The following is a 27,389-nucleotide window of genomic DNA, read 5'->3' as shown; positions in this document are numbered from 1 at the left end:
ATGGTGTGGATTGCACCCTCAGCAAGTTTGCAGATGACACTAAACTGGGAGGAGAGGTAGATATGCTGGAGGGTAGGGATAGGATACAGAGGGTCCTAGACAAATTAGAGGATTGGGCCAAAAGAAATCTGATGAGGTTCAACAAGGACAAGTGCAGAGTCCTGCACTTAGGACGGAAGAATCCCATGCACCGCTACAGACTAGGGACCGAATGGCTAGACAGCAGATCTGCAGAAAAGGACCTAGAGGTTACAGTGGTTGAGAAGCTGGGTATGAGTCAACAGTGTGCCCTTGATGCCAAGAAGGCCAATGGCATTTTGGGCTGTATAAGTAGGGGCATTGCCAGCAGATTGAGGGATGTGATCGTTCCCCTCTATTCGACATTGGTGAGGCCTCATCTGGACTACGGTGTCCAGTTTTTTCCAGAAGGACGTGGAAAAATAGGAAAACGTCCAGCACAGGGCAACAAAAATGATTAGGGGACTGGAACACATGACTTATGAGGAGAGGCTGAGGGAACTGGGATTGTTTAGTCTGCGGAAGAGAAGAATGAGGGGGGATTTGATAGCTGCTTTCAACTACCTAAGAGGGGGTTCCCAAGAAGATGGATCTAGACTGTTCTCAGTGGTAGCAGATGACAGAACAAGGAGTAATGGTCTCAAGTTGCAGTGTGGGAGGTTTAGGTTGGATATTAGGAAAATCTTTTTCACTAGGAGGGTGGTGAAACACTGGAATGCGTTACCTAGGGAGGTGATGGAATCTCCTTCCTTAGAAGTTTTTAAGGTCAGGCTTGACAAAGCCCTGGCTGGGATGATTTACCTGGGGATTGATCCTCCTTTGAGCAGGGGGTTGGACAAGATGACCTCCTGACGTCCCTTCCAACCCTGATATTCTATGATTCTATGATTCTAAGGTGGCTAGCTGGAGAGCGCATGCTCTGATAACAGAAAAAGAAAACAAACAAGCCTGAGAGAAAGCATATTCCCAAGAAGAGAAAGGCATGGTCAGAGAGAGAATAAGGGGATCCAAACCTGGAAAATCTGTTTGGGCAACAAAGTTATACTCTGAGATTTAATAAAAAGTTGTTCATATCATAAAAGATGTAAGTGAGACCTTAAAAGTAATTTCCATTGGGTGCTGAGAAGGAATGCACATCTTTTTCTCATCATTCTAAAATGTGTTACAAAACATCAATAACTTTTCAAAAAAGTTTTAAAGACTTTGTGAAACCTAAAACTTCTTCATGTTCTCCCATCCTCATATATATATGGAAGTGTATTATAATAACCTGATAATATTCAAGTAATAGTTAGGCTATGCAATTTTTTTTGTCATTACTTTTACTTAACATTTCATGGATATTGGACAGGGGAGTAAAAATAATGTTATTTGACACTGGAAATAGCCTGCTTTGGAATATAACAAAATTTAAACAAGGTTAGAAGAAAACATCATTTAAAAAAATCATAATAACAGCACAACAAAGTCACTAACATTTTTGCAGTACTCTGCATGATTTTACATGTATGCTGATGCACTCTTTAAAACAAAAATAAGATATTGGAGAATGCATGGTGGTCATAGCCATTTTCATATATTTTAAGAAAGGAAGCTATTGATTGCATTCACATGTAATTCTAATTCAGTCTCCAAACATGAACAAGCAGAAAAGAAGATCAATACGAACAGTTCTGAATGGGAACTAGAGACCTTTATTTTTAAATTAGCTGATTGTTGTAAATATCCTGCGAAGCTGTTTAGCTACTGCAGGATCTTGGTATAGGCCTCCTGCACCTATCTATGGTTCCTTCCTATATAATATTATGCACAAATAGGGCAACTTGGAAGATCCTGTTGCAGACAGGATATTGCATCAGTTTCTTGCTTCACTGGCTTCCAGGAAAAATTTAAGTTGTTAACTCTGAGCTAAAAAGCTTTGTATAACTTGTTTACCAGCTACGTGAGAGATCACTTTCTCCCCACATACTATCAGAGTAGTTATGATCAGCTGAGGCACTCAAGCCAACAGTCCCCAAATTTAAATGGCTAGCTGATTTTACTGGAAATTCCTCAACTCTGGTATTTATTTCCCTTAGCAGTCTGACAAAATCCAAGTTTGCTGACATTAAGCATACCCTGCAAAGTATGTCTCTTTTCACAGACTTCTCTCAGGTGCTGGGGCTGGGTTTGTATTTGGTGTGTTGGGGGAGAGAGTCTCTTCCATTGATTGTATTAATTTAATACATCCATGATAAGACTGTTGGTAGCTGGGAATATTTGGTAAATAAAAATATTCACTCAATAATATATGGAGATCTTTTGGAATGAAGGAGGTAGTTTTTGGGTGAATACATTAGCTTCTCACCTCTGGATGATTGGATTCAAGCCAGGTCATAAATGACATGCCTTTGAAGGTTTCCCTATGGTCCCTAGTGGACTCCAGTCCACATGACAAAAAAACCTCAAAGCAGTTGACAGTTCCTGAACAATGCTGGAGCAGAAAGCAATTTTCAAGTTACAATAGAGAAATGTTGATGGCGCTTTGTGTGGATAGATGCACTGTACCGGAATGACTTCATTTCCAAGCACACAAAGCTTCACACAAACAAAAAAACAGTCTGGGGCCATGCCTCTGATCTGGCAGCAGCACAATGGCTGCGTTGTAGAGGATATGAGATTGATCCTGAGTTCATTAGGCTGCCAGCGGCTGGGAGTATAGCAGTCACAATATGTTCAAGTTCTGGGGGAGAACCACAGTAGAAGCAGTGTCCTGTCAATTACAGCTTGAATAGGTCATTTTGACATCGAGCTATAGAGAAGGTAAAAAAGTAGGATCCCAGAAGACTCCACTCTACCCCAATGACCACTCTTCTGTTAAAAGACTCGTTGTGTTATTTCCTATACCCCAAATATATTTTTCTCCAATACATTCTGAATAGTCTCCACAAATGCGTGTATACAAATGGGGATTCATTTCCAAGCTGGCTTCTGAAATTGCACCCACAAAATTATACATGTAAAATACATATTTGTATGAGCAAATTGTGTAACTATGCATCTAGCCATTCAATTTATGGTGCAAAAATGTGTGTGCAATTTTGGAGGCTTGTTTGAAAACTGAGCCCTTGTGTTATAAGAAATAAATCATCAACAAAAGAATAACCAATATCTGAAGATAGGAAAATCCTCTTTTTATACCCTACTACAGTGTAGGATTACAAATCAGCCTATGACAGCCTATGAAAAACAGCCTATGACAGATAACTTACAGTAAATGGTACAGACTAGTGTGATATAAAACAGAGGACTAGACATGCTAACACTGCTTTTGGTTTTCCATATATTCAACCTGCATTGAAGGATTTTCCATCACCATAGGTATTAGGTTGTTAGTTCATGTAGACATGCAAGTCAAACAAATGAATGCTGCAAACACAGGATATGAATTAGTGTTAGCAGAACACAAAATGCAAACATTATTGTGCCTCCCATATTAGTGGCATGAAACATAATGTTAGGCAACAGGATCATTATACTTCTTGTCATTTAAATTCTAGCTTTGGTCAGTTAAAATGATCCCAATTCAACCATTAAACTGTTTCTCACATAAGACATAATTTTTATGTATTTTCCTAAGTAATATATAACATGGCTTACAATTGTCCTGGATTGGCCGGGACAGTCTTGCCACTGACCAAAGTGTCCCGTGGTGTGGGAGCGCTGCTCTTTGGGCTCCCACACCGCGAGACTGTTCCTTCAGCACCTCTGATTGACACCCCATTCCTAAATTACATAGGCAGAGCAGGGAGCAGAATGCCAATCAGACGAGCAAGAAAAGAAAAGAGAAATAAGGGGAGAGAGGAAGACAGATATGGAGGGAGGGGGAAGAAGAAAAACAAGGTGGGGGAGAGGAGAAAGAAACAACAATGAATTAATTATCTTAATTCAATGCACAAACTAATACATCTGAGAAGACATTTTAAAATTGCACCCCCAGCCCCACCTCCCCGGAGCTCCATCTCTGCTAGGGGGAGGGTCCCAGAGCCCAGGCTCCAGCCTGAGCCCAAACATCCATACCGCAATATTACAGCCCTGCAGCCTGAGCCCAATACACCAAGTCAGCTGACGCAGGCCAGCCATGGGTATTTAATTGCAATGTAGATATATACCTACTGTTACACGCTAAAACTACAACTGCTGAAGAGGCTTCACCCGGACTCCCTGACCAGTTCATTGCCACTGGACTCTGCTAGGCCTCAAGGGCTCCCAACCCTGGGCCATGACTAGTCTCACACCTTGTAAGGCAGATATACTATATGATTTCTATAATCCTCAGAGGTACTTATGCAATTATTATTTTTATTAAGCAACTAAAGCAGTAAAGGAAAAGCATATGCTACAAGGGGTTTTAACTCCTTTCTGAAGGCATTGACTTAGGTTAGGTTAGACTTGTCCAGATGGGCTTACGAAGTTGTTGTCTTCCCCTGTACGAGGATGAAAATCCTGCTCCTTAGAGGCTCGGCACTTTGGAGTGTCACAGAATCATAGAATCATGGAATATTAGGGTTGGAAGAGACTTCAGGAGGTCATCTAGTCCAATCCCCTGCTCAAAGCAGGACCAACACCAACTAAATCATCCCAGCCAAGGTTTTGTCAAGCCAGGCCTTAAAAACATCTAAGGATGGAGATTCCACCACCTCCCTAGGTAACCCATTCCACTGCTTTACCACCCTTCTAGTGAAATAGTGTTTTCTAATATCCAACCTAGACCTCCCCCACTGAAACTTGAGACCATTGCTTCTTGTTCTGTCATCTGCCACCACTGAGAACAGCCTAGCTCCATCCTCTTTGGAACCCCCCTTCAGGTAATTGAAGGCTGCTATCAAATCCCCCCTCATTCTTCTCTTCTGCAGACTAAATAATGCCAGTTCCCTCAGCCTCTCCTCGTAAGTCATGTGCCCCAGCCCCCTAATCATTTTTGTTTTCATCCACTGGACTCTCTCCAATTTGTCCACATTCCTTCTGTAGTGGAGGGACCAAAACTGGATGCAATACTCCAGGTGTGGCCTCACCAGTGCTGAATACAGGGGAATAATCACTTCCCTCAATCTGCTGGCAATGCTCCTACTAATACAGCCCAATATGCCGTTGGCCTTCTTGGCAACAAGGGCACACTGCTGACTCATATCCAACTTCTCGTCCACTGTAATCCCCAAGTCCTTTTCTGCAGAACTGCTGCTTAGCCAGTCAGCCCCCAGCCTGTAGCGGTGCATGGGGTTCTTCCTTCCTAAGTGCAGAACTCCGTACTTGTCCTTGTTGAACCTCATCAGATTTCTTTTGGCTCAATCCTCCAATTTGTCTAGGTCACTCTGGACCCTATCCCTACCCTCCATCGTATCTACTTCTCCCCCCAGCTTAGTGTCATCTGTGAACTTTCTGAGGATACAATCAATCAATCAATCCCATCATCCAGATCATTAATAAAGATGTTGAACAAAACCGGCCCCAGGACCGACCCCTGTTAGTCTGCCCCTGAATTGGAAGTCCAGTGCAGCACAGGACTTTGATCTGTACTCCACTGGCTTTGCCTGTGCTGTCTCTGCATAGAGCTTCGATGTGTGGTGAAAACAGGGCACATTGCAACAACGGGATGGAGTTCAAAGTCCCTACTCACTCTGCTAGCGGCAATTCAGCTATCATAATCAACTCTCTCCTTATAGCCTCTCTCCCATGGAGGAGCAAGAACAGTTGAGCCTATCTCCTTCTACATAGGGAGGGAGACAGTGGAATAGACCTGCTTCCCCACAACCCTGCTTGAAGAGAGAGGTGGGTTCTGATGGCTCCCTTCAGAGACAAAAACATCCCCCTGGCTCCCTTTCTCTTGTCTGTGGGGATGGGGAGTGAGGAACTTCTCTGTCTCAGGGGCTGAAGAGAGGCACTTGAAGGCTGGAACCCTCCTGCTCCTCTGACAATACCATGGAAGGTACTCTTGCCTGTCTACCACTAGTGTTAGTGCACGTCTTGGTGTGTGACTAACGTGTGTGGATGCTGGCATATATCTGGTATGCCTGGGTGTGGGTGAAGACTGTTTATGCTTGCGTAATGACATGCATACAGGTGCATGGCTTAGGGGGTATAAAGGGAATGAAGACTGATGCAGGAGTTTGTGGGGAGACTATCTGAAGAAAGGAAGAAAAATTGTGTGATGGAGAATGGGGAGCTGGTCACTTCACATTTTATTTGAGGACCTATTAAAAAATGGTTAAGCTCGTGGCCCATCAAACTGGATCATCATTTCACCACTGAAATCTCAGCTCTTCTTCCCTTTTGCTTTTCCAAAGACTGAATGCAGAGGAGTAAACCAAAGCCACAAAGTCTACCCTCCTTCCCCAGGCATGGAGAAAGTCACCTTTGCAACACTTTCAGCTTTCATTGGCAAACAGTAGGCTGAAACTGCTCAAACCCAGGCCTCCATTAGGATAAAACATTTTGTTGCTAGCCTGCTGAACTGGTTCAGCTCAATGTCTTGTCAGCTTTCTCAAGGAGTAATCTTTCCTGAACTATGGAGCTTCAACACCTTCATTTGTAGTAGATGTAAAGAAGTTTTGTGACTGGCTCCATCAATGCTCGGTACTATCCCCAGTAATCAATACCGGGGATGCCAAGCCTGGCAACTCCTGCTATGTCAAAGAATTGAGGCCTTCCTAGCCATTGGCAAGAGGAAACTTTTAGTTTTTTTACTTTGTATAGTTTGTTCTATGTCCAACTCTTTGTATTCTTGCAGGTATGGAGAGAAGGCAGCCCAGCATCTTTAGGAAGTGTTCAGAGTGTGGTTGGATATGTCCCTCACAGACTGGTATAAATGTTCAATCTTGAGCCTGGGAAAAGAGTATGAGTATGACTGGCACAGCTATGAGACTTGCTTCCAAATGTCCTAGCAAGTTGTTAGCTCCCATCTAGCCTCTCTTGGCCTCCTCTGATGTTTCCCAGACATCTAATATAAAGTCATCCAGCCTAGCAGACCTGGAGATTCTACATCAGTGTTCCATGTATCAGCCAGATTGGTCCCTGTCATAAATGTAAAGGGAAGGGTAAACCCCTTTAAAATCCCTCCTGGCCAGAGGAAAAATCCTCTCACCTGTAAAGGGTTAAGAAGCTAAAGGTAACCTTGCTGGCACCTGACCAAAATGACCAATGAGGAGACAAGATAGTTTCAAAATCTGGGAGGAGGTAGAAAAACAAAGGGTCTGTGTCTGTCTGTGTGCTGCTTTTGCTGGGGACAGAACAGGAATGGAATCTTAGAATTTAGTAAGTAATCTAGCTAGAGATGCATTAGATTATGATTTCTTTAAATGGCTGAGAAAATAGCTGTGCCGAATAGAATGAATATTCCTGTTTGTGTGTCTTTTTTGTAACTTAAGGTTTTGCCTAGAGGGATTCTCTATGTTTTGAATCTAATTACCCTGTAAGGTATTTCCCATCCTGATTTTACAGAGGTGATTCTTTTTTACTTCTATAAAAAGTCTTCTTGTAAGGAAACTGAATGCTTTTTCATTGTTCTAAGATCCAAGGGTTTGGGTCTGTGGTCACCTATGCAAATTGGTGAGGATTTTTACCAAACCTTCCCCAGGAAGTGGGGTGCAAGTTTGGGAGGATTTTGGGGGGAAAGATGTTTCCAAACTACATTTTTTCAGGAACCCAGATAAAGTTTGGTGGTGGCAGTGGAAGTCCAAGGGTAAAGGGTAAAATAGTTTGTACCTTGGGAAAGTTTTAACCAAAGCTGGTAAACATAAGCTTAGGAGGTTTTCATGCAGGTCCCCACATCTGTACCCTAGAGTTCAGAGTGGGGAACCTTGACAGTCCCAAAGCCAGACCTCAACAACCCCCTGTTGGCCATCAACAGACAATTCATCAATTTCATCTTAATGTATAATGGCTCTAGAATTTTTGATGACTGAATGCACCACTCTGGTCATCAATACCACCTCCATGTCAAGTGAAGCTTTGCTTTGCCTGCTCTGCTCTAATGGAACCCCACTTTTCTATTCCTGACATAAGAAGGTCTATGACTCTGCTGAGGCAATTGAAGCCTCTGATGGATCAGATCTTTGACTGAAGAACACAGCAAGAAATAATGAACAGCCTGATGTGTTCACTTAATTTGTACTGAAAAGTTTTGCACTGATGTACTGAAATTTAATCTCAGTGCCAACAATACTGTCAGCACTTAATATCATGGGAGCATAAAATGTAATGGAATTGAGATTTGCACCCCTATGTCTCAACTTCAACACACTTTGTGCAGTGGTGAGCTCTGATGCCATCAGCAGATCCCACAACATTTTGACACCTGAGGTGGGGAGTTCAAATGATGCCCCCATGGCCCCTCGCTTGGGCCAAAACTTTGAAAGGTCTCAATTCTGCCTTCTTCCTGTTCCACGCCTCTCATGGTACTGCTCTGCTACCTACACCAATAAAGGAGAACTAACAACTTAAAATGCCTTGTTCAAAAATTTTAAGTAACACTTAACTTTCAGATGCCTGAACAGCAAATGTAACTTTTCTTGTCTGTATAGTAAACACTGGCATTTTTATCTGTTTCAATAATCAAAGTGGTGCTTTCCGTGCCTTCTTGGCTGAAAACATTTGAACTGCTTCCTAAAGGTCCACAGTCTGGGCCAGCTCATGCTCTATTGAGATTGTTGCAAGGCCAACCAGCCTCTCCTGTGTCATTGTGGAGCGTAGATGTGTTTTTATTAACTTCATCTTGGAGAAGCTGCGTTCTCCGCTGGCAACTGTTACAGAAAGTGTTAGAAGTATGTGCAGAGCAACAAAAGCATTTGGAAAGAGGGTGGTCATCTTATTTGTGCATATATATTCCAGAACAGCCTTTGGAGTTGATCCTGATGAAATGTATCTTGAAAGGGCTTTCAGTTCATCACCTAAATCACTCACATCAATATCACACATGTCATCATGTGTCAACACTGTCTCTAGTGCCCTGCATTGCTGGTGTAGGTCTTCTTCAGGTATAGTGAGGAGTTTTGGAATATCATACAACATCCCAAATATACTGCTGTGTTCCTTTAGTTGCATGAAACGTTCTTCAACTGACTGTATTGCACAATCTAGCACCTGGTTAAAGAATTCAACTTTGAATTGTTGTTTGGGGTCTCATATGGGATTATCCCATGCCTCGTAATCAAAATGTCTTCTTTGGTGACTCTTGTATTCTTGAATGAGTGGGAAAATAGCTTCAGTGTGAAGTTTCTCTGCCAACTTCTGTGCACTCTTCAGAACGTTTGGAAATCCCTCATCTGACCAGTAAGACTGTAGGTATGACTTTGCTTTGTCCAGTTATTCCATTGCTCCAGATATATCAAGGTCAACACCTTGGAGTCTCTTGCTTACAACATTTATTTCAAACAGTATGTCATGCCACAACACTAAGCCACACAGAAATTTGAAGTTATCTATGTTTCTGGGGATTCCATTTCCCTCTGCCGCTGTTCTCCCATGAACAGTTCCTGTCATAGCATTATCCTCCATAATGGCAACTATGGCATCATCTATCTTCCCAATTTGGTGTTCGATAGGCTTTATCGCCTCCACTCAACTTTCCCATCATGTGGGACTCAGTGGTTTCAGTGTCAGAGAGGATGTTCCCAGATGTTGCTTCAAAATTTGCCATCAATGAGCTGATGTAGAGAAAAATACATACATGCTTTGAATTACACTAAAAAATTCAGCAGCCTCACTAGAAGCTGATGCTGCATTACTGACCACCAAGTTCACTGAATGAGAACTGCATGGGACAAAAAAAGCTCAAGGGTTTAACTCTCAGATCTGTGTCTGCACTCCTCTGTTCTTTTCTCTCATGTTGGCACCATTATCGTAGCCCTGACCTCTCATGTCAGCTCTCACAATTCCCATAACTTCCAGCTTTTTAAGAAGCACATTTGTCATACTAGCTCCTGTAGTATCATCAATGTCAATAAATTCTAGAAAATGCTCTCTGACAGTCGCCATTGCAGGGACATTTTCACTAGGTTCTGTTGTTGTTACAAAACGCACCATTAAAGTAATTTGTTCTGTATGGCTTATGTCAGGTGTGCAGTCCAGAATAACAGAGTAATATCTTGCTGACTTCAGATCTGCCACAATCTTCTGTTTGACTTTTGTTGCCAGTAACTGTATGATCTCATTTTGAATTGTTTTTCCAAGGTAGTGGTGTGTGTACATTTCTTGAGTGGTGACTCTTCTTAGATGCTCCTGGAGTACAGCATCAAACTCAGCCATCAGCTCCACAATTTTAAGGAAGTTTCCACTGTTTGGCACATACGGCTGATCTGAAGTGCCACGCAGTGCTAGGTTTTGGGTAGCAAGCATTCTCACAATGGCAATGAGCCTTTTCAGAACATTTCACCAGTAAAGAGACACTGATGCAATCTTCTCTTGATTCTGATCATCTATGGTGGCCTTTAACCTTAGTCTCATCTCAAGCTCTTTCCACCTATGGAATGCTCTCTGGTGATTTGCTGCATTCTCATAGCATGCCACATTTCTAGCCAGATTTTTCCAGTCCTTTGTTCCTGTAGAACCCAATGTGGCTGAAACATTAGACTGAACGAGACTGGTTAGACTGATTTTGTTCAATATCTTCATTAATGATCTGGAGGATGTTGTGGATTGCACCCTCAGCAAGTTTGCAGATGACACTAAACTAGGAGGAGAGGTAGATATGCTGGAGGGTAGGGATAGGATACACAGGGACCTAGACAAATTGGAGGATTGGGCCAAAAGAAATCTGATGAGGTTCAACAAGGACAAGTGCAGAGTCCTGCACTTAGGACGGAAGAATCCAATGCACCTCTACAGACTAGGGACCAAATGGCTAGGCAGCAGTTCTGCAGAAAAGGACCTAAGGGTTACAGTGGATGAGAAGCTGGATATGAGTCAACAGTGTGCCCTTGTTGCCAAGAAGGCCAATGGCATTTTGGGATGTATAAGTAGGGGCATTGCCAGCAGATCGAGGGACGTGATCGTTCCCCTCTATTCGACTCTGGTGAGGCCTCATCTGGAGTACTGTGTCTAGTTTTGGGCCCCACACTACAAGAAGGATGAGGAAAAATTGGAAAGAGTCCAGCGGAGGGCAACAAAAATGATTAGGGGACTGGAGCACATGAGTTATGAGGAGAGGCTGAGGGAACTGGGGATGTTTAATCTATGGAAGAGAAGAATGAGGTGGGATTTGATAGCTGATTTCAACTACCTGAAAGGGGGTTCCAAAGAGGATGGCTCTAGACTGTTCTCAGTGGTAGCTGATGACAGAACAAGGAGTAATGGTCTCAAGTTGCAGTGGGGGAGATTTAGGTTGGATATTAGGAAAAACTTTTTCACTAGGAGGATGGTGAAACACTGGAATGCATTACCCAGGGAGGTGGTTAGAATCTCCTTCCTTAGAAGTTTTTAAGGTCAGGCTTGACAAAGCCCTGGCTGGGATGATTTAATTGGGGATCAGTCCTGCTTTGAGCAGGGGGTTGGACTAGATGACCTCCTGAGGTCCCTTCCAACCCTGATATTCTATGATTCTATGATTCTAAGCTGCAGTAGCTGCCAGGTCACCTGCACTCTAATTGGAAGATCAGGCATCTCCTCACCACTCACATCCTCACTGGGGCCGGAAGGCTCAACGTGAACATTTGTGCCTGTATATCTCAGGAGAGCTCCTTCCTGCTTAGATAGAAAAGCTTCCTTTGCTTTCTTTCTTTTTCTGAATGCTGCCCCAGAGGCGTGTTTTCCTCTTTCACTCATGAGTGCTGTTCTGTGTCAGCTATAGTGGCTCTCAACACACAACTGAAGGGGACAAATACGCAGGCTGGTAAAAGGGCCTGAGTAAGGGAAGATATCAGCTTCTTAAGGGTCTAACTGGTTCCTACTACTTCAGTTGACTGCCTGTTTGCCTCAAGTGGATTCAGAGAAGCAGCAGGAAAGAAAGAAGCTCCCTGAGATGCTGGTGTTAATCAGTCCAGGCTCCTGGTGGTGCTAGAGAGGTACATAAGAGGCTCCTCCTCCTCCTCTCTCTCCCTGCAGCTCCTGCTGCTTTCTGTTATTCCCTCTCACCTTTTCTCCTGCCTGCCTGTTATGTCTCTTGTGCCCTCCTTCCTCCAGCACAGCACTCCACCATCTCTGTGCATCTAGAGCAGAGAGAATACATATGCACCAGCAGCAGACAGAATTTTCTACACTCTGGGTCCTAGTGGTGCCCCCCACACAGTCTGGCATCTCAGTTTGCCTCATGGTAAAGGCCAGCCCTGACAGATCCTATACAATTGGCCTCAGAGAAGCAGGTGTCTATGAATGCTTCAGATACCTTCACATATTTGTCCAGTGATCTTGTAAACTGTGAACTCTTCCCTTGAGCTCGGTTAATACGTGCCTAGGTTGCATATAGGAACATAATGATGAGTAGTGATTAGTATCTTGGGAGAATTCATAATTATTTATATTGTAATTGTATTGTTTGATGGGTTCATATAAAAACAAACTACCTCATTCAGACTGAAGAAACTTTGTATCATAAAATGTATGAGTCATATTTATTTGTCTCTTGTACAAATAACTCAGATGAACTACGTGTATCAAATATGATTTGCATATGTTTAACACATATTATTATCCAGTAAGCTACATATGAAATGTGTGTGATCCACAATAAGGTCATCGGATCTGCAAACTCCATGTATATAAATATGTGATTAAAGTAACCCAAACCATACCTTTCATATATAAAAATATGAACATCAGCCTGTGAATCTTTTGTGAAACACATGGAAAAATGCAGCTCTTAATCTGCATGATAAGGGATTTTTGAAAAATTTCAGATAGCTGTTAAAATGTAATATGCTAGTTTTGATTATTGGACAGAAACAATGGCTGAAGAACACACAGAGGACAACAGATGGGGGATGTTGTAAGCTACGATTGTACTCTCTCAATCTCAGGCTGACTGTGGCGTGGATTGTCCTCTGCAGTAGTTTATAGCAGCTTGAGTGGTGTTCTAATTTATACTGATTGCCAAGAAGTTATTTTAACAGTTGGGGACTACTGGAACAAAGCACCTCCCTTCCGTAGGCCGTGTTCCTTATCACAGCCACAGGTTGGGGGAGTGGTGTAGGAGCAGGTCTACTGGCTCTGCTTCACCAGAGAATCCCTCTGCTCTGGTCTGATTCTCCTACAGCTAACTGCAGCAGCTGTAATGTAATGTAATGTAAGGATGAATAGCACAAAGCAGTCCAAATGTGGGGGGAAATCTGGGCCAATATATCATATAATGAGGAAACATGTATCTTCTATACCACCAGTCATTAATGTAATGATGAAGATTTAGTAGTCTTGTAAACACGGTGGGTCAGATTCATGGTATGCTGTGGCTGCTTTTAATGATTCAACAATGCCAAACAGGTGTAAACCAGACTTTTAGTCAGTTAAACTAAAGATACAGCTACTTTGTATCACCCAAGCAGCATAAGCAGCCAGAACATATGAGGGAATGTGGCCCAGTATATTTTGGCATTGTGTTTTCTGGATCCAGTGTGGTATTCCATGCATATTACTGACTTAGGTCTATTTGCCCCCAATTAAAACTTAACATTTCTAAATGATCCTCAAAATGTTGATGTGGGTAGGTATCATTATACACATTTTACAGAAAGATAAAATGAAGTACAAAGATTTTGCTACTAAGAAAGAAAGTAGAGAAGATGTACATATGGTGAAAGCAGGGGGAAAAATGATGCCCAAATGTAAATTTTTAAAAACACATGAACTCTGGGACTCCATGTCTTTGTTCCAAAAATTGTGGGTCCCAAAATATGTGGACCAAAATTTTAAAATTCAGGTTCTTTGGATTAGGTGTCTATATTTTCATTTGGGCACTTAAATAAATGTCCTGGTTTTCTGAGATGCTGGATATCCAGAGCTCCCATTAAAGTCAATGGGAAATGTCAGGGATTTTAAGTGCTTACATATGGATATAGGTGTCCAGTTTTAAGCATGCCAGTTTGAAAATTTTGGCTGTGGATTTTGCAATGAATTATTGTGTTCCTCCTGTGCAGCAGGAGGTTTTGACCCAGGAAAGCATCTCTAATCAGGAAGGGCACATAAGCATTTGTTTAAATATGTGCTTAAGTCTCATTGATTTCAACAGAACTTAAGCAAATGCTTAAGTGCTTTCCTGAATAGAGGTGGATTTAAGAACAGGTTTAGAGGCTTTCCAAAATCAGGGCCTAATATAAGAATCTAATTTTTTAAAAGCCGTATACTAAATAGGTCCACTATATAACCCATCACATCCTTAAAAACAACAATAAAAGCAGCTGAACATCATCCTACATGCAAGAAAATTAAACTGAGAATAGAATTCAGGATTCTTGACTGAGTCCTGCACTCTAACTAGTAAATCACAAAAATACATATTGTTAATCCATTTTAATTTCCAGTGTATCCTATTTCTATTTCCAGGTTTGATATCCATTTTGCAGTTCCACATAGCACAAAGTTTGCACTACAAATGCCACATAATGAATAGAACATCTGGGCTCCTTGAAATATGGAGTCACCCGATAATTGCCAAGTAGTTATTAATCTACTCTTTTTTCTATTTACTTGCAAGAACTACAGTAAATAACAAAACTATGCCCCCCAATTTTTTATTGGTAGGTGGTACTAATTAAAAAATAAAAATAAAATTTGACACTTAAATTATTGTAGGCCTCTGTGATGGGGTGTCTGCCCCACACAAGATTGGAAGGGGTTAAGATGGCCTGGGAGGCCAATTAACTCCACAGGCTACACCTGGAGGGGGAGCCAGGGAGCAGGAACATGATTGCAAGCAGGCTCAGCTGTAGGGTTGCCAATTTTCTAATCGCACAAAACCGAATGCCCTTGTTTGCCCCTGCCCCGCCCCTTCCCTGAGGCCTTGTCCCTGCCCTGTCCCTTCTCCAAAGCCCTGCCCCCCACTCACTCCATTCCCCGCTCCCTTCATCACTTGCTCTCCACCACACTCACTCACTTTCACCGGGCTGGGGCAGGGGGTTGGGGTGAAGGAGAGAGTGAGTGCTCTGGCTGGGGATGTGGGTTCCAGGGCGGGGCCAGAAATTAGGGATTCAGGGTATGGGGGGAGAGGATTGAGGTGCGGGAGGGGGTGAGGGCTCTGGCTGGAGGTGAAATTTCTGTTTTTTGGTGTTTTTTCTTAATTAGAGAATTACATTAAAAAAAAGATTAAGGTTGCAAAGTCAAGCACTCAAAAGTTAGTGAGGGCTGAGAAAGTAAAGCCCAGAACTGCTGGGTTCAGTGTCCCTGGACTGGGACCCGGAGTACTGGGCAGGCCAGAGTTCCCGTACCAGCCACTGGGGAAGAGGCACCATCAGGGCAGTGCCGGAGAAGACGGCCTGAGATGTTTTGCGTGGAAGGACTTTGAGTAAATCTCTATGTGAGAGGCTGTCCTGGGAAGCTCTCATTGCTAGTGGCGCCTCCCCCTGGTTGTCCTGGGGATTAGCTCTGCCAGGCATCACATCCCTATTTGATGGTGTCTTCACACATCCTATCTCACTCTGCGGCCCCTCTCACTCCAGGAACTGCAGCCTCCTCTTCGTGACACTCTTCCAGCCAGGTCACTACATGGTTTTCTGTTCTGAGTCATCAGTAGGGTTCAGATCTTTAGATCCACAGCACAGACTTTTACCACTTGAGCTAACATAGTAACTGGTAGCAGCACTAGAGTGTTATCCTCCATGTGGATTAGGCACATACTTTGCCAGTGCTTTCACAGTGGAGTAATGCCAGTGATTTGCTCAAAGCAGAATAATGTAGAAACTCAGGACTCCTAGGTTCAATACCTGGTTCTGTAGGGAAGCGTGCTGTAGTGGTCACAGAACAGACCCTTATGTCCCTGGCCTGTCTCTGTTCCCCTCTGCTCCACCTTGGCTCCTGTCCCACACGCCTTTTGCTACTTCTTACCCTCTGGCTTCTGCAACACCCCTCTCTCCTTATCTTCCTCCCAATTTCTCACCCCTCTGCATTCCTCCTTCTCCTTACTGTCTTATAATGTAAATGGTCAGGCAACCTAAACTATAGGTGAGGCTACCAGTTCCATCTTTTAAAACAAACACACACTAATTAAGACAGCATACAATGGCTATGTAAAAGGTAGAAGGGGAATTCAAAAATACTCAGAAGGAATTTATAGGATATAAGGCTGGTACTGAAACTAAATGCACAGGCAAGTCGGAATATTTTTAAACAATAAATATTTTTAAAAATGAGCATCTTCACCCAAAGAGCACAGTATAGTTCAGATCTGACCAGTAACGCCCTTTTTATTCACGTCCTAAACCACTCTTGAAGGCAGACTGCTGAGTTCTATGGTTTAATGATAAGGACAAACATCCTCTAGACTGAGATCAAGATGAATCAAGTCAACTCATTTAACTTGAGATTTGATTTGATTTCATCCTATAGTTTTGAAGGTGTAAGTTCACAAAGACTAGCAGGTATTCCTTCCTATTTGGGTGAACCTTAAGTTTAATGTTTCACTTCATATCTAAAAGTAAGAATACGTAAGACTGTACATATCAATTTGGAAAAAAAAAGATTGACAAATTAACAAAAATCTGTGATTAACAAAAATCCCTTCCTCACTGCCCAAGGCACACAAACATATTCCCAATTTAACCCATGATGCACTGGGACATAAGAATTTAAAATGCTGTCTTGTCAATATTTATAACCTACTTTTTAGAGTTCAATAAAAGGAAAGTCAGAAGAATTTATTGAATATATGGAGATGAATGCCATACCTTTCCTCAACTAAAACCTCCTTCAGCTGCTGGTGCGGCTTTGTGCCTTCCATTTCTCGGATGCTTACTGCATAGATCTTTGTTGTATAGTCAATAGCCTTTTCTCTTGCAACATCACTGTCATAACCTTAAATAATGTGAAAGATAAAATGACACCTGTGTAGTTTGTTTTCAGTTTTGTATTGGAGAAATAAGAAATAGAAAGATTTGCAACAACAGAAGCAGTCTAAGGTCCTGATCCTACAAAGACTTACACATAGTTAATTTTAAGCACTTACTTAACTTTAAGCACATGAGGAGTCCCATTGAACTCAATGGAATTCCTCACATGCTTAAAGTTAAGAATGTATGTGAGTCTTTGTGAGATCAGGGCTAAATTTAATATGTATTTTTCATATTCTGCTTTTACCTCCATCCTCTTCTGCATCTGTATCTGACTCCTCACTGTCAACCAGTTTACTCTCTTGGATGCCCACAAACTCCCTAGTCCAGATCATCAAAGCAGTATCTGCACCACCTACAGTCAGTAGCACAGAATCATTATGTAACCATCGAACGTTGGTTACATGGGCACTATGACCCACATACTTCTTGAACTTAGCACGTTGCCCCTGCAATATAAAGAATACACGTTATCACTTAAACTATTCATTTTTCACATTTTCCTACAGAAATCTTCCCCACTACCATTTCCAGCATGGCTTCTAATCTGATGAGTAAATACTATTTATTACCTTTACAGGATATGAAAAAAGCTTCACAAAACCAAAGTCATCTCCTGTAGCTAACAGTGAACCATCTTTTGTAAGAGTAGCTGCATTTACAACAGTGACATCACTATGCATGGGCCAGATTCCTTCACAAGTAGGACCAAGAACACATGTCCAGGTATCCCATTCAATCTTCTCTATCTGGAAACAAAAATTCCCAAAACAAAGTATCTTGACAAATGTCTAATACACTGCTTTAGTTGTTACATTTTTCTCTTGAACTATGATACTAACAAACAGATCAACTTGCATATGGGCTTGGCCAAAACGATTTTTTCTTTTTGTTAGCTTACAGTGTTTATTTCCAGCTGATTAATGCTAAATATGTCCTTTATTAAAACTCCTATACTACAAGGTAGAGTTCCTGGAATTTTACTTTTTTGCTATACATTTTTTATTCTCCAGGGAGAAATCATTGGTCATTGTCATTTGGATTTAAACTGTTTAGAGATTTTCATAGGTGATGAATATTGGCAGCTCTCATTAAGAGTTGCAGGTGTTCAGCATCCCTTAAAATGAGGCCACATATTTTTAAAAGTAGCTTCCTAAATTGCACTTAAATTGCCTGCACACAGATTAAATACAAAAGAAGTGATTGTTCATGCAAAGAGATTATGTGGAAAACTTGTCTGAAATGCACAAATATATATTTGCACATAAATCCTTCTTCTAAAAGAACAAATGGATGCACCTGCAGATATTGCAGGTGATGGAAAATTTGGTGTTGTCTTTCCTGTACTTATGTAGTTTCATTCTGAGATTTACTGTGAGAATTTTAGTAAATCTGTACTTTTTAATCTATTTTTCAATTTATTTCAATGAGAGAGAAAAGTTAGTTCAATGCCAAGTACTTTTGAAAATCTCACCCACAATATTTACAATATGTGATCAGATCTGAATTAAGTGCTTATCTGAAATGGTTCTAATTTTGAAATACTAATGTTTGTTAAGTGCTTAGAGCAGGGATCGGCAACCTTTGGCATGTGGCCCGCCAGGGTAAGCCCCTTGGCGGGCCGGGACAGTTTGTTTACATGCCACGTTCACAGGTTTGGCTGATTGCAGCTCCCACTGGCCATGGTTCGCCGTTCCAGACCAACGAGGGCTGTGGGAAACGGCGGCCAGCACATTCCTTGGCCTGCGCTGCTTCCCGCAGCCCCCATTGGCCTGGAGCAGCGAACCACAGGCAGTGGGAGCTGCGATTGGCTGAACCTACTGACACGGCAGATAAACAAACCGGCCCGGCCCACCAGGGGGCTTACCCTGGCGGGCCACGTGCCAAAGGTTGCCGATCCCTGGCTTAGAGTAATGTAGCTGTTATGAAAGGTATGATACTGAGTGATTAAGCAGTTCTAATTATACCCATTATAAGGATTAACTTTTGTATATGTAACATTTGTATAATACTTACAAAGGTCTACTTCACAGGGCTGTTGTGAAGATTCACTAATGTCTGTGAAGCACTTTGTAAACTTGAAAGCGTGGTAGCATAGGGGAAGGTATATGAAGAAGACATACCATTTAAATAAGTAATACACTAATTTTCAGTAGTATCATATAACAACATTCACAATGTAAAACCTTCAAGTTAGTACTGAGTGAAGTATTCAGAAAATGTAATTAGTATGATCCATACCTCAGCAGCTCGTATAATATGTCTTTTTCCTCTTGGTGCTTCAAAAAATAGCTGTTCTTTGGCACCAGAATTGACTTGCAATAACTTTCCTGTATGTGAAATATGAGTTTATTATTTATTTTATACATGATTTGGAATATTATGAAGTGCCTTTTTTATTGAGTGATGAGGTGTTATGAAAAACTTGAATGCACATCCTGCATAGGTATTTGTGACAAAATGATAAGAATGACCTACAGAGCACTAAAATAAATACAGTCCAATTCAGTTTCTAAAAATGGTTGTTTAGATACTACTCACAAACAGCAGAGTACGGGCCAAGTGACACATGGTGCTGAGTAGCCTCAGAGGTGCTTAGCACTTTGCTGGATCAAGTCCTAAATGTGAGACTTCATATAACAACCTTGCAAAACTCTATTCACCCTATGTAAGTAATACTTTATTAGTGTTTTCATTATCATGGTAAATGAAGATGAACAGATGTACTTTTCATGATTATTTTACAGATGGTTGTACAGTGATTTAAAAAAAGTTATAAATCTCTCTCTCTCTCTATTAGAGCACTGCCCTATACAAATGTATAACAAACAATCCTTGAATACAAACATTACGAATGTGATCCAAATTGTATGCTAACTATTAGGCAGGCTTATGTGAAACTGAATGTACATTATTTCAGAGTGGTAGCCGTGTTAGTCTGTATCAGCAAAAACAACGAGGAGTCCTTGTGGCACCTTAGAGACTAACAAATTTATTTGAGCATAAGCTTTCATGGGCTAAAACCCACTTCATCAGATGTATGGAGAGAAAAATACAGTAAGCAGTATATATATTACACCACATGAAAAGATGGGAGTTGCCTTACCAAGTGGGGGGTCAATGCTAACGAGGCCAATTCAATTAAGGTGGAAGTGACCTTTTCTCAACAGTTGACAAGAAGGGGTGGATATCAACAGAGGGAAAATTACTTTTGTAGTGCTAATGAGGCCAATGCAATCAAGGTGGACGTCGCCCATTTCCAACAGTTGACAAGAAGGTGTAAGTATCAGCAGAGGGAAAATTACTTTCTGTAGTGACCCATCTATTCCCATGCTTTATTCAGGCCTAATTTGATGGTGTCCAGTTTGCAAATTAATTCCAGTTCTGCAGTTTCCCATCAAAATCTGTTTTTGAAGTTTTTTTGAAGAATTGCCACTTTTAAGTCTCTTATTGAATTTCCAGGGAGATTGAAGTGCTCTCCTACTGGAATTTGAATGTTACAATTCTTGATGTCTGATTTGTGTCCATTTATTCTTTTGCGTAGAGACTGTCTGGTTTGGCCAATGTACATGGCAGAGGGGCATTGCTGGCACAGGATGGCATATATCACATTGGTAGATGTGCAGCTGAACGAGCCTCTGATGGAATAGCTGATGTGATTAGGTCCTATAATGGTGTCTCTTGAATACATATGCAGACAGAGATGGCAACAGGATTTGTTGCAGGGATTGGTTCATTAATAAGCCATTGGGCAGGAAGGGGAGAAACAGAAAAAATAAACAGGCTGCCTTAAATTTGAGTTTTATGATATAACTGAAACACCAAGAAAGATAGATTTCTAAAATAAATCTATCGCTGAAAAGTTACAGGGGTCCTGTAGGCCACTATAAAATGACTTTGGAGCTTCCCTTGATTGGTAAAGAGCTGGGATGCTCAGGGTCTGAAAGGTTTCTTCACCCCTTCCATTGATGGAGGAAAAACAACATAAGGTAGCTGACCTCTGGCAGTGCTAGAAATCTGCCACCCTCCCCCATCTACTGTGCTAGAGCCTTCAAGCAGGAGCAAAACATTTTCTTACTCCTAGGCAGATACTGGGAATATATTTATCAGCTGCATGTGTGCTGCCTGGATATTCTGCCCACTTGTCATCAGGAACAACACCCTCCTGTATAAGTCTCAACCAGAAATTGAAGGCAGCACCCACAAATTTAAAATTTGGTCAAAAATTAAGTTATTTTTTAAAAATCCACTTGGGAATTTACTATGAAAGAGGTTTTCCAGTATCTAAATAGTGTGGTTTTATAAGGGAAGCAGTTATTAACTAAGAAACACTGGATCAGATCCTCAGCCAGTGTAAATAGTGTAGTTCTAATGGAGTCATGTTGATTTACTTCAACGGAGGATGTGGCCCATTATTCCAAGAGCCATGTTCAGTTCTGCTGGAGGCCCAGATGATGGCAGGACCCAAACAAGGAAAAATACAGTATGAGGCAATAGATGTTAAGGCCACAGGAGGTCATCTTGTCTGACCTCTTGCATAACTAGGGTCATAGAATGTAACTCATTATTTTTTGCCATGTAGGGATTATTCTATCTACTGGGGGGTGGGGGGAGGAGTTATATTGCTGCCCATCACTGTAGTATCTGATCATCTTGGGGGGAGGAATAGCTCAGTGGTTTGAGCATTGGCCTGCTAAACCCAGGGTTGTGAGTTCAATCCTTGAGGGGGCCATTTAGGGATCTGGGGCAAAAATTGGGGATTGGTCCTGCTTTGAGCAGGGGGTTGGACTGGATGACCTCCTGAGGTCCCTTCCAACCCTGATATTCTATGATTCTATGATCTATTTTATTCTTCTCTACTATGTTGAACAGTATGACCAAATAACCTGTGGATGAAGCAGACAATATCTTTTCGGAAGCCATGTTGCTTTCAAGACCATTACAAATACAGAGGGGAAGGGGGTAAATCAGCATGAGCTTCAGGGAAAAGGCAAAAGATGTAATGGAAATGAATGCTCGCCTACATCTTCTAGGTAGTAGTAGAAATAATGGGGAGTAAAATCAACAACAAAAAAGGAGCTAATGGTGTCCTTTCATATGTGTTCCTTCAAAATCTCAGCAGATAGATCATCTCCAAATAATTTTAAAGATACTTAAAGGGATTTCAGTGTCCCTATTCTTAAGACAGGCATTATCCGCTGTACATGTTGTAACACTAGGCCCTCTGGTGCCCACTGGCAAAGGGTTCACTGTTCTTTACAAGCAACTCCTGTCTCAGACCTGAGAAACTCACTACACCAAATACACCACTTTCACTGTATTTATCCATAAAGGGTAATATATGAGGCTTGAAGTACTGAAAGCTTGCAACTTATCAATACTCATAATCATTGCGAGATGTGTGTACTGGTAATATTTAAAGAATATTGTAACTATATTGAAAATTATGCTTACAGTTATGGGGTAAAAGTGAGTCACCTGGGAATCATATGCCTCAGTGATGGCCCATTCAGGCAGGAGGGAGTTGCCACCCCTCCCTGGCTAGCTAATTATGTAATGTATTGTTCGATTGCCCACCTTTGCAACAACCCTTAAAAGTCAATGGAAAAATCTCAGAGATAAACTATAAAAACATCAAAACCACTTGAAAGTGAAAAGGAACAATATGACAGTAGGGGGGTGGGTTGTCCTGTGTCATAAATATAAAGGGAAGGGTAACCACCTTTCTGTATACAGTGCTATAAAATCCCTCCTGGCCAGAGGCAAAACCCTTTCACCTGTAAAGGGTTAAGAAGCTAAGGTAACCTAACTGGCACCTGACCAAAATGACCAATAAGGAGACAAGATACATTCAAAACTGGAGGGGGGGGAACAAAGGGTCTGTCTGTCTGTGTGATGGTTCTGCTGGGAACAGATCAGGAATGCAGACTTACAACTCCTGTTAAGTTAGTAAGTAATCTAGCTAAAAATGCATTAGATTTACGTTTGTTGAATGGCTGGTAAAATAAGCTGTGCTGGATGGAATGTATATTCCTGTTTTTGTGTCTTTTTGTAACTTAAGGTTTTGCCTAGAGGGATTCTCTATATTTTGAATCTGATTACCCTGTAAGGTATTTACCATCCTGATTTTACGGAGGTGATTCTTTTACCTTTTCTTTAATTAAAATTCTTCTTTTAAGAACCCGATTGCTTTTTCAAGATCCAAGGGTTTGGGTCTGTGTTCACCTGTACAAATTGGTGAGGATTCTTATCAAGCCTTCCACAGGAAAGGGGGTGTAGGGCATGGGGGGATATTTTGGGGGAAGACATCTCTGAGTGGGCTCTTTCCCTGTTCTTTGTTTAACACGCTTGGTGGTGGCAGCATACGGTTCAAGGACAAGGCAAAGTTCGTACCTTGGGGAAGTGTTTAACCTAAGCTGGTAAAAATAAGCTTAGGGGGTTTTTCATGCAGATCCCCACATCTGAACCCTAGAGTTCAGAGTGGGGAAGGAACCTTGACATGGTGGCAGAGCAGTGGGATCATTTTCAGATCATTTTGAACCGGAAGCACAGCAGGATTTTAAAAGGTTTTGTAAAAGGTGATTGCAGCTGTAGATTCTGTCTCTCTGCCTGGGGGACAGAGCAGCAGGCATAACAAAAGGATTTTTCTATAGGCTGAGAACAGCTATCAGGAAAAAAAGGTATCAGGTTACAGCACAGCAAAATTTTACAAGCCAGTTTTTTTGTTTTCTTTTCTTTTCTTTCTAACTCTCGGGTGTAAAGTTAGTTAAAAACAGAGAGGTTAGGATGACAGACTGCACTGTTCAACAGAAGTTGTAATTAGCCAGCTTTGAGGCTGAGGAAAAACAAAAGGAACACGAGAGACGGGTATAACTCAGAAAGATGGAAATGGAGGCAAAAGAAATGGAGGCTGCCCACAGGAGACAAATGGAGGCAAAGGAAAAAGAAATGGAAGAGAAGGAAAAAGAGAGGAAGCATGCACTGGAGATGGAGAAGGCAAAGGCTCAGCAGAATGTACCGAATAACCCTAACAATCCTTCCCCAGCAATCCACAAATGGGAGCGACTATGTCCACAGTATGATGAATCCAGTGATATTGCTGAATATTTTCTCACCTTTGAGAGACTGTGCACACTCCATAAAATTCCTGAAGCTCACAAGATGACCACATTGGTCTCAAAATTGACTTTAAGAGCTTGGACATATTCAAGATGCCTATTGATGAGGTTTCTGACTATAATAAATTAAAGAATTTGATTTTAAAGCCATTTCAAGTTACACCTAAAACTTACAGAGTAAAGTGAGCTGTAGCTAATGAAAGCTTATGCTCAAATAAATTTGTTAGTCTCTAAGGTGCCACAAGTATTCCTTTTCTTTTTGTGGATACAGACTAACGCAGCTGCTACTCTGAAACCAGAGTAAAATTTAGAGCCCTTAAGAGAGGACCTGGATGAAGTAATGTGGCTTATATAAACCAGATGAAGGATCTGTTAGATAAATGGGTCAAAGGAAGGGGTGTAACTAGCTTTGAAGGAATGTGTGATTTAATGACTCAGGAGCAATTCCTGAATATGTCCAAGGAGGAAATAAAACAGTGTTTATGGGATAAGAAAATGGACTCAGCAGAAAGTCTTGCTTCTTATGCTGATCAATACAAGCAGTCCCAGACCGCCAGAGAGGCGGGGCAAACCAGAACAAAATGGGTGGAGGGAGGAGAGAAAAACAATCCTGGTTGCAATTGGAGCGGATACCAGAAGGGACACATTCAGACCACCCTCTACTACTGGGGGCAGCCCAAGGCCCCAGCTACACACCAAGGAACACTCCAGACACCTCTGCATCACGCCACAATGTTCTCCAGCAACCCACCTTGCCCCAGTGACCCGTCAGCTGGACGATGTTTTAAATGTAATGAGCCGGGGCATGTAAAGGTCAACTGCCCCAAGAACTCCAACAGATTACAGTTCATTGCACCGGAATCACACCAGAGGTCCTCAGGCCCACATACCTCCCAGATACCTCAGAGCAGAGAGAAACAGTGAGTGTGGGTGGGAAGAAGGTCACAGTATGGAGGGACACTGGAGCACAAGTGTAGGCTATTCATGCTTCCTTAGTGGACCCCAATTTAATCGACCCAGAGGTCCAAGAGACGATTCAACCCTTCAAGTCAAAGTCTTTTGACTTGCCTACAGCCAAGTTGCCTGTCCAGTACAAGGGCTGGTCAGGAACATGGACTTTTGCAGTCTATGATGATCCCATCCCCATGCTGTTGGGAGAAGACTTAGCCAATCATGTGAAGTTAGCCAAGAGCGTGGGAATGGTCACCCACAGCCAGGCTAAGCAAGCTGTCACACCTAGCTCTGTTCCGGAAACTTCTACCAGGACCCAGTCAGAGGTGATGGAACCAGACCCCATGCCAATGTCTGCAACAGCAGTAGCGGATCCAGTCACAGAGACCCAGACAAAGCCAGTCCCAGAACTGGAACCGGCGGAACAACCAGCACCAGAACCATTCCCAGCACTGAATCCAGTACTTGCAACCCCAACACCAGAGGGCCCCACTGAACCTGCACCGGTAGCAGCAGCAGATGACCCTAAACAAGAAGCTCAGTCAGAGCCTGAAACCCAACATAGTGCACCAGTGGACAGCAGTTCACAGTCAACGAAAACAACCCCATCACCTGCATTGCTTTCAGAGAAACCAAGCCCAGGTCCACAATCCGAAGAGGAACTGATGTCTCCAGCATCAAGGGAACAGTTCCAGACCAAACAGGAAGCAGATGAAAGCCTCCAGAGAGCTTGGATGGTGGCATGGAGCAACTCACCACCTCTCAGCTCTTCTAATCGATCCAGGTTTGTTGTAGAAAGAGGACTTTTATACAAGAAAACTCTTTCTGGTGGACACCAGGAAGACTGGCATCCTCAGAGACAGTTGGTAGTTCCAAGTAAGTACCGAGTAAACCTATTAAGCTTAGCCCACAATAATCCTAGTGGCCATGCTGGGGTGAACAGAACCAAAGACCATTTGGGAAAGTGCAGGACTCTGCACTTGTCCTTGTTGAACCTCATCAGATTACTTTTGGCCCAATCCTCCAATTTGTCTAGGTCCCTGTGTATCCTATCCCTACCCTCCAGCTTATCTACCTCTCCTCCCAGTTTAGTGTCATCCGCAAACTTGCTGAGGGTGCAATCCACACCATCCTCCAGATCATTAATGAAGATATTGAACAAAACCAGCCCCAGGACCGACCCTTGGGGCTCTCCGCTAGATACTGGCTGCCAACTAGACATAGAGCCATTGATCACTACCCATTGAGCCCAACAATCTAGCCAACTTTCTACCCACCTTGTAGTGCATCCATCCAGCCCATACTTCTTTAACTTGCTGACAAGAATACTGTGGGAGACTGTGTCAAAAGCTTTGCTAAAGTCAAGGAATAACACGTCCACTGCTTTCCCTTCATCCACAGAGCCAGTTATCTCATCATAGAAGGCAATTAGATTAGTCACGCATGACTTGCCCTTGATGAATCCATGCTAACTGTTCCTGATCACTTTCCTCTCCTCTAAGTGCTTCAGAATTGATTCCTTGAGGACCTGCTCCATGATTTTTCCAGGGACTGAGGTGAGGCTGACTGGCCTGTAGTTCCCGGGATCCTCCTTCTTCCCTTTTTTAAAGATTGGCACTACATTAGCCGTTTTCCAGTCTTCCGGGACTTCCCCTGATCACCATGAGTTTTCAAAGATAATGGTCAATGGCTCTGCAATCACATCCGCCAATTCCTTTAGCACTCTCAGATGCAACGCATCTGGCCCCATAGACTTGTGCTTTTCTAAATAGTCCCGAACCACTTCTTTCTTCACAGAGGGCTTTCTTCATTGAGGTTCCATTTCAGCGAGTTCCAAGTGGGGAACCCTATGCTGCCACCACCAAGCGTGTTAAACAAAGAACAGGGAAAGAGCCTACTTGGAGACGTCTTCCCCCCAAGTCCCACACCCCCTTTCCTGGGGAAGACTTGATAAGAATCCTCACCAATTTGTACAGGTGAACACAGACCCAAACCCTTGGATCTTGAAAAAGCAATCGGGTTCTTAAAAGAAGAATTTTAATTAAAGAAAAGGTAAAAGAATCACCTCCGTAAAATCAGGATGGTAAATACCTTACAGGGTAATCAGTTTCAAAACATAGAGAATCCCTCTAGGCAAAACCTTAAGTTACAAAAAGACACAAAAACAGGAATATACATTCCTTTCAGCACAGCTATTTTATCAGCCATTAAACAAAAGGAAAAGTAACGCATTTCTCGCTTGACTACTTACTAACTTAAGGAGTTATGAAGAGCATTCCCAATCTGTTCCCGGCAAAAG

General features: G+C 42.3%; 1 protein-coding gene across 11 annotated transcripts in view; it reads right to left on the bottom strand.

Moving 5' to 3' along the window:
* EML6 (EMAP like 6) overlaps positions 1 to 27,389 on the bottom strand; it is a 317,349-nt gene that overhangs the window by 55,390 nt on the left and 234,570 nt on the right. For 10 of the 11 annotated variants that reach the window (XM_073339271.1, XM_073339273.1, XM_073339274.1 and 7 more), the window contains 4 exons: positions 19,263 to 19,351; positions 17,594 to 17,770; positions 17,269 to 17,470; positions 16,860 to 16,986 (listed from right to left, as the gene is read on the bottom strand). In XM_073339271.1, coding sequence (XP_073195372.1) covers positions 16,860 to 16,986; positions 17,269 to 17,470; positions 17,594 to 17,770; positions 19,263 to 19,351 — 595 coding nt within the window. Of the gene's footprint in view, positions 1 to 753; positions 938 to 16,859; positions 16,987 to 17,268; positions 17,471 to 17,593; positions 17,771 to 19,262; positions 19,352 to 27,389 lie in introns of those variants that run through there. The other variant, XM_073339281.1, reaches the window with a different exon arrangement.

Source organism: Lepidochelys kempii, chromosome 3 (genome assembly GCF_965140265.1).
Source record: "Lepidochelys kempii isolate rLepKem1 chromosome 3, rLepKem1.hap2, whole genome shotgun sequence".
Taxonomy (NCBI): domain Eukaryota; kingdom Metazoa; phylum Chordata; order Testudines; family Cheloniidae; genus Lepidochelys; species Lepidochelys kempii.
Note: the sequence above shows the minus strand (reverse complement) of the source record. Positions and strands in the feature narration are given on the sequence as shown.